We start from the raw sequence: 14,954 nt of genomic DNA on the forward strand, positions 1-14,954 counted from the left end.
TACTTGCATTTGTAATGGGAACAATTCTTGAAGTTGTTGAAAATTGAAGTCGTTGATGGTTACGGCAGTGTCAAGTGGAAGTTGGTTGAGCGTTCTCTTTCTCCAGGAACGCATGGCTGGTTTGGTGAAGGCCTGGGACTCTGTTGAGGCCACGCCGAGCACCCAGGAGAAGTGAGGAAGTCGGAAGGATGGGTGATTGGAGTCGTTGTTGGTTGGAGTCTTTGTTCCAAAACTCTTGAGATTGTCCTTGGTTCTTTGTGAGAGAGTCATCTCTCTCCTCCCTGAGCCCATATCTGGTTGGAATCGAGGCCTGCTGGGCCCTGGGGCCCCCGTGGAGGGGGAGGGGGTTCCCCAGAATCACCAGAACAGTGTTGCGGCTGGATGAAAGAACTAAGAGAGAGAGGTCACATGTGGACTGTCTCTAATAAGGCCTGGAGAAGATCCTCCCCTAAGGGTTGAACTCGACCAATCAGAAAGGGGACATGTCTGAGAGGGAAAGTGGCTCTTAGTTGATTTACAGATCTTTGTCCCTAGCATGATTATACCTTCATTAATGCTCAGATAGCTATAACACATCCACACTGCATTCTAGAAGAAGGTGATGTACATCAAAGTGTGAGTCATTAAATGAGGATTAATTAGGCAGGAGGCATGATACAGGTGAGGTTACATTGATCGTTAGTTGGTTGTATACCAGGATACATACCATAATATATACCTAATAGTACACGAGACAGTAAACCATTTACACTGTTTCTTTCACAGTTTTATGCATGTTCATTTATAGATCAGTTAGTCTATGATTAATGCAGCAAAGTCTGTTTTAAAGAGGGTTTCTGTTTCATAGTCTCTCTCTTGAGTATGTGGCCACATTCCTCGGAGGTCGTAAAATCTCCTTATCATGCCCTGTAACATGACACTGTTTCTTTCACTTGTGTTTGTTCATTTGGGCTGTGTGAGGAGTTTCATAAACCTTTGTATATAATGAATAATTAGTATGTGTCTGATTGGTCCATACCCTACACCGACAACAAAAGAGGTGCTATTGGCATTGCCCTAAGTGTCGGCACATCTTGTGTCATGCCCCTGACCTACATCATCATAGTATGTGCAATGTAATTAGTTAAATTTTAAAGTCTTGTTTCGTTTAGATTTCATTCATGTTATGATTAACTCACCTCATCTTTTGTCCTTTTTGCAGATCTTTCAGTTACATGCAAAATTAGCAGTCTGGTGGATACAGACTCATTCAGGAGGAGGGCACACTCCTGCTGGATGACAGTATTTACTTTCTTTTACACATTTGATTTAAATGTGGTTAAAATAGTAACTGAGAAATGTAATGGTATGGCTACATGGTCTTCAATTATTCTCTTTTTAATCATGCTCATTTTTAAGCTCCTCAAATTTAAATATACAGGTGTAACAAATTGGAGAGAGAAGTCTGTGACATGTCAAGAATATTATCAGATGTACACACTGCAGACACGGCAATGACATTTACAAGAACTGCTTACCAGGTGTATACATTATGAAGGAAAATGTGATCACTGCTCGGTGCTTAATGACAAAATGCAATAAGAATAGTCTGCATGTGGCTGCATCCATGTGTACTGTTTGGATATTACCTTATAAGGTCATTTGGATATTGTCAGAATTTTCTTATGAATCCTTTAGGTCACGTTGGAAGAGGAAAACGAGGAGAAATGCAAGGCTTTTACTCGGAAAACACCCATCCAGGGTTTTGCAGTGATTGGTGTCAGCTGCTGGAGAGTGAACATTCGTTTAATCCACCAGTTCCAGTCTAATGGCGCTTTTCCACTGCATGGTACGGTTCGGTTCGGTACGGCACGCTTTGGCGTTTTTCCACTGCATGGTACGGTACGGCTCGCTTCGGCTCGCTTTAAATGGTACCACCTCTGTTGAGGTTCCAAGCGTACCGTACCGATACTAAAATGTGACGTGGAAGCACTGTAGATCACTGATTGGTCAGACAGACAGAATCGTCACTACCAGCGTCATTGTATTTGCGAGACATCAAACCCGCTAGATTTAAATAGCCAGTAACAGCCACCGCTGTAGCACCTGTTTTAAAACTACTTGCTTGAAGAAAAAAAACTTCCAAAATAGAAATGGCTGAATCGTGGTCAGTGGACGAGAACCGCAGACGTTCCTCTTGTTGGTTGCCGAGGAGCGGATAAACTATAACGATCAGTCGTAATCCCACCCACTTTGAAGCGGCACTAACTGCAGTGGAAAAGCAAACGAGCTAAAGCGAACTGAGCCGTGCCGAGCCGAGCCGAGTCGTACCACGCAGTGGAGAAGCGAGCCGAACCGTACCGAGCCGTGCCGCGCCGAACCACACAGTGGAAAAGCGAAGCGAGCCGAACCGTGCCGCGCTGAGCCAAACCGTACTGAGCCGTACCGAACTGAGCCGAACCGAACCACACAGTGGAAAAGCGAAGCGAGCCAAACCGTACCGAGCCGAGCCGAACCGTACCGAGCCGAACCGCACTGAGCCGTACCGAACCGTACTGAGCCGAGCCGAACCGTACCGAGCCGAACCGTACTGAGCCGTACCGAACCGTACCACGCAGTGAAAAAGCGCCATAAAAGCCTACTTAATCATCTAACTATTCTTTCTTTCTTTCTAACTTTACTAATAAGCTAATAGAAGAGGTCAAGTCTGAAGAAGACCCTCATCAGTCTGTTTTCTGCTGACCAAGTTACTACAGGTTACAGGGGTCAAACACTACGTGACTTGCGTGATTGGATTCACAGAACTGTACTTATATGTGTATTTCTTTAATGAATAAAGTGAACATTATCTGTACTACTTTCTGAGGAGGGAATGTTTCAGTATGTTTTGGTAGTCTGTGCTCAGGCCCTCTACAACTGTGATTCCCTTGTGTGTGTGTGTGTGTGTGTGTGTGTGTGTGTGTGTGTGTGTGTGTGTGTGTGTGTGTGTGTGTGTGTGTGTGTGTGTGTGTGTGTGTGTGTGGAATGCTCTGTGCAGGTCTTGTGATTTGCAACAACAGACCCCGAGACGCATTTCTACGGACTCCGAGGTCATCACCGGACCAAGTCTTGGACTCGGATGACAATTATCTTGATTAATGTCGACTTACCCTCCTCTCTATCCATAAGTGTAGAATTGTTCAGACTTTGTTTTCTTAGCCAATCAGAAGTAGCCAACATGTACAGTATGTACTGGAGTCATTCATGCCCTTGGAAATGTTATAACTGGTGTGAGATTTCGTGTACGGTAGAGTCTCTGGCCTGCAACCTCCTCGCTGAAACTGCAAACTATTCTTCAGTAAATTTGTACTTATTTGATTGAACATCACGACTCTTGGTCTTCTTTCCTCATATCTGGTCCTGGGTCTGTAAGCTGTTATCCCCTAACTCAACCATTGGTAGACCATTCTTGTTAATGAATCATGGGTAAATTCGCTAACCAGGACAAAGGTGGATATATTTCATTATTTAACAAACATGGATACTCATTCATAAGTTACCTTTATACACGTACAAATTCATAATTTCAATTCATAAAGTCAAAAAGTGTAGCTTATTGTTTTTTTAATTATATCTGTGGTCACCTGATTTTAATCAAATAATATAAAAAATAATTACTAATAGAAGTATTTTATGTAAATAAGTACTAAATTATATATAAATGTATATCATTTATTTGCCCCCCCCCCCCCCCCCCCCCCAAAAAAAGACTAATTCCCGCTCGATCGTCACTACGGGAAGCAGAAAGCGTCAAACTTCACCTCAGTTTCTGCTGTTAGTTACGTGTTGAAGACACTTTAGAAAGCAAAACAGTCCGAGGAGATCTTTAAAATATCTTTAAAAAGAAATAGACGTCAAACACGAGGTAAACTATCTAGTTCTCCATCAGCTGATGCGGGAGATCTGAAGAGCACGACGGGTAAGCGAACAGACATTATGAAGATTTAGTTTCAGAGAGAAACACACTGGCTCAAAGATTCCTCACTGAAATACTGTACAGCGGGGATAAGGGATAAAGGCACATCTTAGGACAAATGTGTTTTTTAATATTCCCAAATGCAGAAAAAAAGGATGGAGCAAGAGATTTTGTGTTAAAATAAATCATAGTGGTTCATTTTGTTTAAAAATCTTATAAATGTATGAGGTGGGATGTTTGTCTTGTATCCCTCAGACACACTGGGGAAAACAGCCTGGGTCAAAAGACACACAGTACTCTATTACTTCAGCTAGAATAATGTGTATTTAATGATGTCCAAGTTGATATATTTATTTAAAACAATCACTTTAGCTAAGTTTGTACTATTTTCAGTTTTTTTTTTTTGATAAATAAAATAATTCATTTTTCAATAAATATACTGTCATTAAAATACGTTAATAACAATATATTTTAAAAAGTAACTATTTTGAAAGCATTGAAGGATAATAATTTAATATAGATTTACAGTAGTAACAATACATTATATTTTAATTATACGACATGATATCATATTTTTAAATACGATTGTTTCATTATAAATATGGATATTATCTCTAAGGTGGACACCCAACTTAATATATGATATTTCCCATCTGAATCTAACCATCTCATGTCAACAACTGGAAAAGTCAGTCAGGTATTTATAACCATGTTTATTATTGTGCTTTTGCCCCAAATACCATACTTTTATATAGTCTTCTGTTATTGGAAACTGTTGCTTTACCTTGAAGAAAACTGAAAACCATTAAGACCTTTGTCTCAAAATATAAACATTAGTTTTATAGATTCTCATTTGCTACTTAAATCTACAACTTTTTAAAAACATCAAATATTATATGAAATTAGCGCAGAATCAGCTTTGCGCTGCTGCTCTCGATCGCGTCACAGATCAGCCAAATCTCCATGTGCATCTTGAAAAGCGGATGTTTAGGAAAGTGCTGTGACAAGTTTTTGTACATCTAGTGAATCAGAGAAGAATAAAGTCAAAGATAGGGCTGGGGCGGTATGGATTTTTTCTAAACGCGGTTGAAAAGCAAGATTTTACCACGGTATGGCGGTAAACCGCTTTAAATAGCCAGCTAAATAACCGGTTTAAATAACCAGCCCATCCGCGCATCTCTAATACGAATGGAATGTTATTATGCGTCATGAAACATTGCGCTCCTCAACTCGCGAAAGGTCGGATTTGCTCCATCTTTTGATAAGTTTTGTTTAGAAAACCTTGAATCCATGTAAGCCACAATATCATTAGACATAATCCATGTCATTAGAATCAATGAATCCATGTCATTAGACACAACGTGCACACATGTGCAGGCCAAGTTTTTTTTTTTTTTTTTTTTGCGGTGATGACGGTGACGAGTTCAGACCCGCGGTCGGAGTCACGTGACCGCGGTATTGCGGTAATGCGGTAACCGTCCCAGCCCTAGTCAAAGACGCCTTTAGCCCTGTTGTACCCTACATCTGTATATATAATACTTTTTTTAACTGTTGCATTTTTACCATTAAAATCACAAACAATAATTTTTTACAGTGAATAGAAGCAGCCAACCAAACAGTTCTGTCTGTAAGGTCTGAAGAACCTTCAAACTTTATGATTTATTTATACTTCTGTTTACTTTCAGACAAGCCTTTATTAATCCTTTCTTCAAACTTTGTCTTGACATATTTCCATTTTTTACATACACTTACTTTAGTTTTATGAAATTCTTTTAATTTCAGTTTATTGTGATTCTGCATCCTTAAATTCAAGCTAGAATTGGAATTCTGCATCCTGTTTGCCGCCTCAATTCAAATTCAGCAACTGAAATGTAGAGATCATTTTTTAATTCTATGCCTAATGTTGCAGCGGTATTGTAGTCAGTGAATAAAAATATTTTGTTCAGGATCAATAACTGGTGTGTGTTTGTGTGTTTAGTATGGCTACAGTGGGAGTGAATGTGATTGAATGTGATCATGTGATATGACTGCAGGAAAGATGCTCTAATACCAGGTACACAAAACATCTTGGGTTACAAATGTAAAAGAGGTTCCATGAGAAGGGGAATGAGACGCTATATATAATTAGACGCTATGGGCAGGGTTCGTACGGGCGCTTGAAATCCTTGAAAATGCTTGAATTTTGATGTTGTGTTTTCAAGGTTTGAAAAGTGCTTAAATTTTTGGATAAAATGCTTGAAAATGCTTGAAATTGTAACTGTTTTCTCACAACAAATACCTATCTGACTGAATAGTTTGTTTATTAAATGGAGAAATAAAATCTAGCCCTTCAGATACAGAGCGATTTGCGCTGGCCAGAGCAAAAGTAGGCGGAGTTTTCGTTTTGATTTCCGCGCTTGTTTGGATGCCCCATTTCTATTGGCCGTGCAGGTAATCGCCACAGAGCACAGCACCAAAAGTTGAACTATTTCTGACTTTGACCGCGACGTGCGCTCGAGCTCGCCAATGCTGCGCTCTGCTTTCTTCGACTCGGCAACAAAACGTCCTCGCGCGGCGCAAGCCATTGAATTAAATGGGTTTCATAGTGCAGCGCATTCCTCATCCTGTCTGAAAGGGGCATTAGGGGCTGTTTACACCTGGCCACTTCATGCGTTTTCTCAGATCGGATAGCTATCTGATTTATCAAAACGATTCCATTTACACCTGGACACATAAATGTGTTTTCGCAAAACGGATATAAATCCGATCCTCAATTCCCGCGCTATATGCAGATTTAATGGAGTTCACGTCACCGAAAGCAACAGATATGAGCTGCATTTTATTGATCATCAGCTAAAATCTAAATCAAAGACCGCAATAAGAGAGAGCGGCAACAGCACTGGTGAGATCATTTCGTTTCTTTACTTTTAATGATGATGATTGTGTGTTAAGCGTCTGCGACTTACTTTCACTTTGATTTGCGATAGTTTGCTCGTTGGCTTGATGGATAGATGCTCAGCTTCTCATCTGCAGTAATGCGGATTCAAATCCGTCTCGAATGCGTTTCGGAGGGCATTTACACCTGGTCTTTTCACAATCGGATAGCTATCAGATCACAGAAAACACATGAAGGGGTCAGGTGTAAACAGCCAGTGACTGAAAGTACTTGGTGTGATAATGTAATGTTTGTATTGGATGTCCGTTATGACACGTTAATTTGTGGAATATGCAGTGAACATAGCCAAAGTTACAGCACAGTAACTGAATCGTTAACTACCCGAAAATTAAAACCTACAAACGTTAGCTCAGTGCATAACTACAACCGTTGATTGCTGAACAGAAATCGTGTCAGATGGAGTGTCATACAAGTAGCCGACTGTGAGGTTGAGGATGGCCTTATGCAATATTTACACTGCTCTATTCCAGTAGATAAATGTACATGTCTTGGCAATTAAATACTTTTTTTTTTATTGATATAGGCTATTTATCAGGCAGAAGCCTGTGCACTGTCAGAGTCTTCTGGGTTAAAATGGAATTACAGTTGTTGCACTATCTCAGATTTTGTTCAAACTTTGTCTATATCAAGAATGTGTCCCAAAACCAAGGCCAGTAAAATATTTATGTTCAAATCTTGTCTTCATATTTTCAGCACTTGAAATTACTTCAGTTTTACAGCCTGAAAATCATATTATCTGGGAAGCAATATTTGGACATTAATATAATGAAAAGTGTTATTCATAGGCATTATCTACTTTGACAGTGATCCTTCTGCTATTACGAAACACAATTTTGCCTGTTTATAGCATTATCTCTTTTAATGTGATAAAAACACTAAATAATAATTTTGACTATGTATTGGTATGTACTTTACGGTGGTGTAAGGTGCTGGAAAAGGCTTTAAAATGGATCTTGAAAGTGCTTGAAAAGTGCTTGAATTTGACCTTGGAAAAGGTGTATGAACCCCTGTGGGAACGCTTCAGCTATGACGTCTCTATCAGTGTGACCGTCAGTATAAAAGGGCTCCTGAGGAACACGTCATTCCCTTCTTCATCTGAAGGAGACGTGACAGGCAGCCCGAAAGAATGGCAGCGAGACACAGCATATCGACCCTCCATGCGAGGGGAGTAACTCTGTAACTCTACAGTAGCTCCACGGGAGTGGAGAAAATGATGACTCTCTAGAGCAAGGGGAGAACTGACCGACTCACTGGAGTTAGTTTATCAAGGAGGGCTACAGAAAGTCCATAATTTTATGTTGTTAAATGAGGCCCCAGAAGACCTAGCATTAACTATCCCCAGGGAGCGAAGCACTCAGCTATACCTACCCTCTCAAACAAGGGGAGCACTTGGCCAAAAAAAAAACAGTTCATCCATGAGGCTGAAAGCCCATCACTAGACAATACTGCTATATGGGCCCTAGAGATCAAGTTGATAGGTTGTCCGTGAGCTAGGCCATTCAAATTCACGATCCCAGTGGTTAGCTCAAGGGAGTGGAGGCTTCAACCGAACAACACTCAATAGATGAGCGAAAGCCTAACAACATTCTAACAACAGGCTTGTTTTAAGAAAAGAGCTCTAGATAGTGAATGCCTTAACTCGATAATTCTCTAGAATAAGAGGAGGCATGACTACGCTAGTGTTAAGGAAGCCATCCTATCAGGGGCTTACTAAAAGCCATTCCACTTGGAACATCTAGCAGTAGCGCTAAATGGTGAAAAAAGCGACACTAACCCTCTGGTCCTGTCTTCGATCGTGAGCTCAAGTTGGGCCAGTCCCCTCGGCAGTTCGGGCGCGGACCTGTCTTTCTGTGGCCACCATTGCTGTCATCGATCTGCCGATCACGGCACCGGTCTGTTTACTGGCCCAGAGAGCGAGATCTGTGGTGCGGAGCAGCTCAGCCATCGCATCAGGGGAAAGACCCTGGTCCTGGTCCAGGTCCCTCAGCAGAACTGCTTGCTATGCTTGCAGCACATATGCCCTGCCATTTAAGCGATGTTGTTCCAAGGAGCTTAGATAGCAGGGTCGGAGCCTTCAGTGATGATGTTTCCTCCTTTGAGAGATAGCTCACAAGCGTCTCTTCAATGGGAGGCATCGACATGTATCAGTGCTCACGCATCCCCTCCACATTTGCATAATTAGAATGCCGAAATCGATGGATACGAGCTAAATACGGTTTCTTCAATGCTCTCTTATTCCCAATAAGGTCTTGTCCGACACAGTGCGAGTTCCCCTTTGAAAGGGAACATAAATACAACAGTCTACTTAAAATTATCCATCCTATCGTATACCCCGATAAATGATAATTTTATGGATGACTCTAGTCTGTGATGCTGTACCCAGTTTCTTTTTACTCTGGGTATGTTAGGGCAAACTTTTTGTAGATTATATAATTTGCAGCAGTGAATAAATGCATCATATTGTGGACAAAATTAATGATTGTCAGTTAACTAGAGTTCCTTTTTCTGCACATCAATTACTGCATTGCTGTAACTGGCAAAGACCAATTATGTTGACACATATTTCAAAGGAGATTGATCATGCATTCTCCAGTGTCTATTGGTAGGGAAAGTGACCCTAATGAGCATGTACCTTATAAGCACAATTCAGAAAGCTTCTTTTTTTACAACAGATGCACATAGCCTTACAGTGGGATAATTTAATAATATTGTGTTTATATACATAAGTATTGACTTGACTGTATTAAACACTTTATACTTTTGCAGGAATCAAACTGTGGGATCAAGAACAGCTAAAGCAAAGTCTACAAAGTCTAATGACGCTACATTATCATTCAACCAGCAGGTTTGAAGAACTGAGCATGAACCACTTGGCACCTGAAAATATAGTTCATCATGAGGTGCTTTATGATGACGTAGCGACACACGTGGTGACAGCAGTGCTGTATGGAGCAGACGCCTGCTTTGTGTTTGATAGAGAAGTTTCCTCAGATGAGAAAAATAAAGACAGTAGAAGGAGAAGCAAAAGTGGCCTTTGAGAAGCTCAAATTAATTTCAGTAGACGTAAATGTTATTCTGAACATGAATGACGATCAGAAGAACGCAGTCCAAAAATTCACATGCATGTTTTATGGCGACTTCCAGTTACCGTCTAACCCGACCTCTTTTGAAGATGCGTTGAAGGTTTGCACTGATCTTCCAAACCTGCTGGGAGAAAAGAAAGAGCTGGCGGTTCCTCTGAGAGTTTGGCTTTTTCCTCTGGACAAACTTCTCTCAAAAGCTTCCAAACTTCAGAAGGACATCAGCATTGATCTAATCGTGGCGATTGAATCAGTGATTGAGAGTTTGAATGTAACTGAGATGAAATGCAGTGATCTTATGAAAGATTTGCCTGCCTCGACTTTTACTGAATTTCATGATAAAATCCTGCAAATGAAGCAAAACTGCGACATGTACAAACTGAGACTCATGGAGAAACTCGGCTCTCTGCTGCCAAACATTCATGGAGACGTGATGAGGGAAACTGACCTGAATGATCTTCTGCAAGAAAATTATCAATCTCCATTTAGCGAAAGTGACCTTGCAGAATGGCTGAAAGAGAGAGAAAGAGAGTCTGATGTCATTAAACTAATGCTCAGAAAGCTGAAGGATGCTGGTGCACAGGTAGAAGACAACATAGATCTGATTTCGATTGATATGGAAGTTGGAAATATGGTCTGTTACACATTCACATCACTGAACTGCAGACATGCTGCTTCTTCAACAAAAGGCCTATCTGTATCCTTTTACAAAAGGAAAAAATGAGAACAGCCCTGATCCAGAGCAGAAGTCTTGGCTCATTCCTGAAATCCAAAAGACACTGAGGAGCAACTTGAAGATATTTAAGAACTTGATTGATTCAAAAGACCATAAATCAGCCAAGATCATTGTGTCCTCAAAGGAAATGAAGAATAATCCAGGTTCCTGTATTCTGCTGTATGAAAGTGAATGTGATGAAGCTGTTTGCTTCATTCCTCCATCTAAACCAGCCTGTCCAATCACTGAAGAGATCAAAGATAATAATGTGGTTCTGAAGGTTCCTCGATCATGTCCTGAAACATTGGAGCTCAGATTACTGTATAAACGGAAGCAGGATTCATTCTGGTCATCTAAACATGTGCTGACGGATCAACTCACGGTTACTCAGACTGATCTGAGAGAAGAAGCTGTATATGAGATCAGATGTGCAGCGCTGGGGAAACTCAACTACACCGTATACAGTGACGTCACTGAAATTGTCACAGAGGTATGATGATAATTTATCAGCTGAAGAAAAAATACATGAGAAGCTGTGTGAGAATGAGTAATCGGTAACTTCTTATTTTGGTTTTTAATTATTATCAAATATTTCCTCTAGAAAAAGGGCAGTTTGATTACTGGTGAGTCATATATTTTTCCTGGCCATCTTTTTTCTTTTTACATTTTGTTGAATTGTGGTGGTCTGTAAATAACAACAACAGTTGTATTTGTGTATGTTGCAGGCATTGACTTTAAAGAAGAGGGTCACTCAATCTCTTTTACAACCTCCGAGAGTTGTTGGTCTCCAGGACCTCATAAATCTTTTCAGTGTATGTGCCTCTTTTTCATAATTTCATTTTTGGGGTGAAACTACCGTTCTAGGTGAATAAACTTATGTTACAGAGACAATTCCAGTGGGTTAGTTCACTCCTACTTTGGTAGATTGCATTACATTAGTTGATAAATTGGATATCACTTTGCACAGACTAGGTCTATGGCACTATGTTGACACACAGCCTATGATGTTAAAGTCTTGTTACTTCGCATTGTAGGCCACAAATACTGTCAGTAGAGCTTAAAGAGAAAGTAAACCCCAAAATGATCATTCTGTCATCATTTACTCTGTATGACTTACTTACTTTCTTCTGTAGAACACAAAAATCAAACCACTGTGACATTTTAATTGCATAGCATTTTTTTGTTGTTGTAATTTTTCAAAATATCTTCATGTTTCACAGAAGAAAGTAATACAGTTTTGAACATGGATCATTCCTTTAGATATGTTGGCTGTTCTCACCTGTTCCAGCCTTTTATCCAAACTCTAGTAGCAAAGAAGTGACAGGGTTCTAGTTCAGTGTTGAGTGTTTTATGTTCCCTAGTCTCTAGGGAAAAAAGTTCTCAATATAGACTAGATAATATTACTGATGTAAAATTGATAAATGAAAAGAATTTGAAGTGAAAGTAGCTGAACTGTGTTTGTGTGTCTGTAGTATCAGAGACGTTCAAACTGAGACTGATGGAGGAGTTTCGGTATCTGAATGAAGAAATATCACCTGGTCGAAGACAACTACTGAATGATGTCTTCATTGAGCGGCACATCACAGAGGAACCAGATTCTCACATCAATAATAATAAAGAAATCATAAGCAACAACATTTTCGAAATCAGGACAGTTTTTATGAAGGGTGAAGCTGGCATTGGCAAAACTGTGGCTGTGCAGAAGTTCATCCTGGACTGGGCTGAAGAGAAATTAAAACATGACTGTAACAATGTTCAGGGAAGAAGGAGGCGTGAACCGGAGAACATTTAACAAACTTTATTTAAAATAAAATAAACAAACTAAAATACCGCCAGCAGCCCCTCGCGGACGACTGCTGGCTTACTCAAAATAAACATAACGGCCAGCAGCCCCTCGCGGACGACTGCTGGCTAAAATAAAACACAAATACAAAAACCAGAACAACTAAAATCAGGCCTGTTCCTCTCTCGATCATCAACGTCGTCGCTCCTCCTTTATGCTTCCGCTCCTCCGTGAGAGATGCGAGACCGGTGTGCTTCACAGGTGTTGCTCATTAGCAATCGCACCACCGGCCTCGCGCCGTTCTCTCACATCCCTCGGCCGTCCTGTTCGCCACATACCCCCATCGCCCCTCACAGGCCGGGGGGTACCCACGAGCCTGTGCCTACTCCCCCCACCGGCGGCGGCGATCCCTGGGGGTTATGGACCGACAAGCCGAGGGGAACGGAGACGGAAGCATGAGGAGCGACAGATCGAGAGAGGGGAGAGAGGAAAAAAAAATTGGTCCGGTTCCCACAACGCGCTGCCATCTGGTCCCCCACCAGCTGGGCGATCTCCTCCGCGGTGCCTGGCGGTGACGCTGGGTAGCCCTCGGTGGACGGCTTGACGCTCCTCCGCCGCCCGGTGGACGGCGACGGCTCTTTGGGCTCTAGGGCAGACGGTAGGAGTCCCCCGCTCCCTGCTCCTCCCCTTTTCCTGGTGGATGGCAGCAGGCTCCGGCCCACGGCGAGCGGTGGCGACTCCCCCGCTCCCTCCCGGACGGCAGCCGCCCCTCCAACTCCCAGGCGGCCGGCAGCGAGCTCGACCATCCCACCGGCAACTCACTCCAGCGCACCGCCTCGAGCGTCCATGGCCGCGAGTCCCCCGCTCCCTGCTCCTCCCCTTGTTCGGCGGATGGCAGCAGGCTCCGGCCCACGGCGAGCGGCGGCGACTCGCGCACCATGCTCGATGGCACCGCGGATTCCCCACAGCGGCAAGGACTCTGACAGCGCGTTCCTCCCTCTTCCCGGGTTTCGGCACCAGTGTAACAATGTTCAGGGAAGAAGGAGGCGGGAACCGGAGAACATTTAACAAACTTTATTTAAAATAAAATAAACAAACTAAAATACCGCCAGCAGCCCCTCGCGGACGACTGCTGGCTTACTCAAAATAAACATAACGGCCAGCAGCCCCTCGCGGACGACTGCTGGCTAAAATAAAACACAAATACAAAAACCAGAACAACTAAAATCAGGCCAGTTCCTCTCTCGATCATCAACGTCGTCGCTCCTCCTTTATGCTTCCGCTCCTCCGTGAGAGATGCGAGACCGGTGTGCTTCACAGGTGTTGCTCATTAGCAATCGCACCACCGGCCTCGCGCCGTTCTCTCACGTCCCTCGGCCGTCCTGTTCGCCACAATGACATCGAATATATATTTCTGATCCCTTTCCAGAAGCTGAACATCATCAGAGAGACTGTGAAGGAGTGCAGCTTCATGGAGCTTCTGCAGCGATGCTGTGAAAACACTGAACATCTGAATCCTGAGTCTAGGATCATGCTGATCTTTGATGGACTAAATGAGTTTAAAGTTCCTCTAGCTTTCCAAACCAGAAAGAAGATTAAAGATCCAATTAGGGCTGCAGCTATCGATTCTTTTTGTAATCGATTAATCTAGCACTTAATCGATCGATTAATCGAGTAATCGGATAATTTTTTTTGTGTTTTTAAACAACTAAAACAAATAATGCATAACGAAAATGATGTGGCTGTAAAATGATCAAGCATTTGGCTTTTATTTCTTTATTCCAACTCCAACATTTGGCTCCAAAACTAGGCCTATTTATTGCTATTTTTACCCATTTAGTATAAGTGCCAACAATGTTCTATGCTCAAATACTTTGGTAGGCAATAAAAATGTCTTCCCCAAAAGTACGAGTGGATTTGGAGAAGCAGGCTGGGGAATTTCATTTTTTGTTGATGTCTGTAACTATTTGGAAGACGTGACATACAAACAAGGTCTCGCAAAGACTGCAATACAATATGTGTTCCTCCATCACGTCGCGGTGTATACAGTGAATGCATGCTGAAATTATTGTTGCGTGGCTACATGAAAGTTTAAGCATATGTGATGCATTGCCGCAATTGATCTGACTGGCGCGTGAGAGAGACGAGGGTGCATGTGTGTGTGTGTGTATGCGTGTGTGTGTGTGTGTTTGTGTGAGTGTGTAAGTGAAGGGGTTCACACACCGAACGCAACTTTAATTATTTGTGCGAGTAGATTATACAAAGTCAGTGCAAAGACGCGAATAGACGCATCATTCGCCGAACGTCTTCCGAGCACGTTGAAAAATGTTTATTCGAGCGAATGTTTAAGCGTCTAACTAGACGCGATAGACGCTTATTTGACGCTCTATTCGCGTTCGGTGTGAACAGACCATTAGGTTCTGTTTCAGTGACGCTTGGTGAGAGCATGGAGTGGATGTTTTCGGTTCAGATTCTGAATCATTGAAGTCGTACTGTTGTGGTATGCC

General features: G+C 42.1%; 2 protein-coding genes and 1 long non-coding RNA gene across 3 annotated transcripts; all 3 read left to right on the forward strand.

Moving 5' to 3' along the window:
- Positions 1–1,206: 1,206 nt before the first annotated feature.
- LOC143704967 (uncharacterized) lies at positions 1,207–1,808 on the forward strand. Its single transcript, XR_013191910.1, has 3 exons — positions 1,207–1,281; positions 1,421–1,520; positions 1,678–1,808. It is a non-coding gene; the product is annotated as an uncharacterized LOC143704967 (long non-coding RNA).
- A 3,535-nt stretch (positions 1,809–5,343) lies between these two features.
- On the forward strand, positions 5,344–10,829 carry LOC143705336 (verrucotoxin subunit beta-like). The gene is made up of 4 exons (XM_077197481.1): positions 5,344–5,405; positions 5,968–5,987; positions 9,636–9,841; positions 9,876–10,829. The coding sequence occupies exons 1-4, from the start codon at positions 5,344–5,346 to the stop codon at positions 10,671–10,673; spliced, it is 1,086 nt and encodes a 361-aa protein (XP_077053596.1). The 3' UTR covers positions 10,674–10,829.
- Positions 10,813–12,456, forward strand: LOC143705352 (uncharacterized). The gene is made up of 4 exons (XM_077197482.1): positions 10,813–11,154; positions 11,266–11,287; positions 11,390–11,476; positions 12,137–12,456. Exons 1-4 carry the CDS (start codon positions 10,813–10,815, stop codon positions 12,454–12,456), a joined length of 771 nt encoding a protein of 256 aa, XP_077053597.1.
- Positions 12,457–14,954: the final 2,498 nt, after the last annotated feature.

Source organism: Siphateles boraxobius, unplaced genomic scaffold (assembly GCF_051911475.1).
Source record: "Siphateles boraxobius isolate OS27281-9 unplaced genomic scaffold, OSU_SipBor_1 110, whole genome shotgun sequence".
Lineage (NCBI taxonomy): Eukaryota > Metazoa > Chordata > Actinopteri > Cypriniformes > Leuciscidae > Siphateles > Siphateles boraxobius.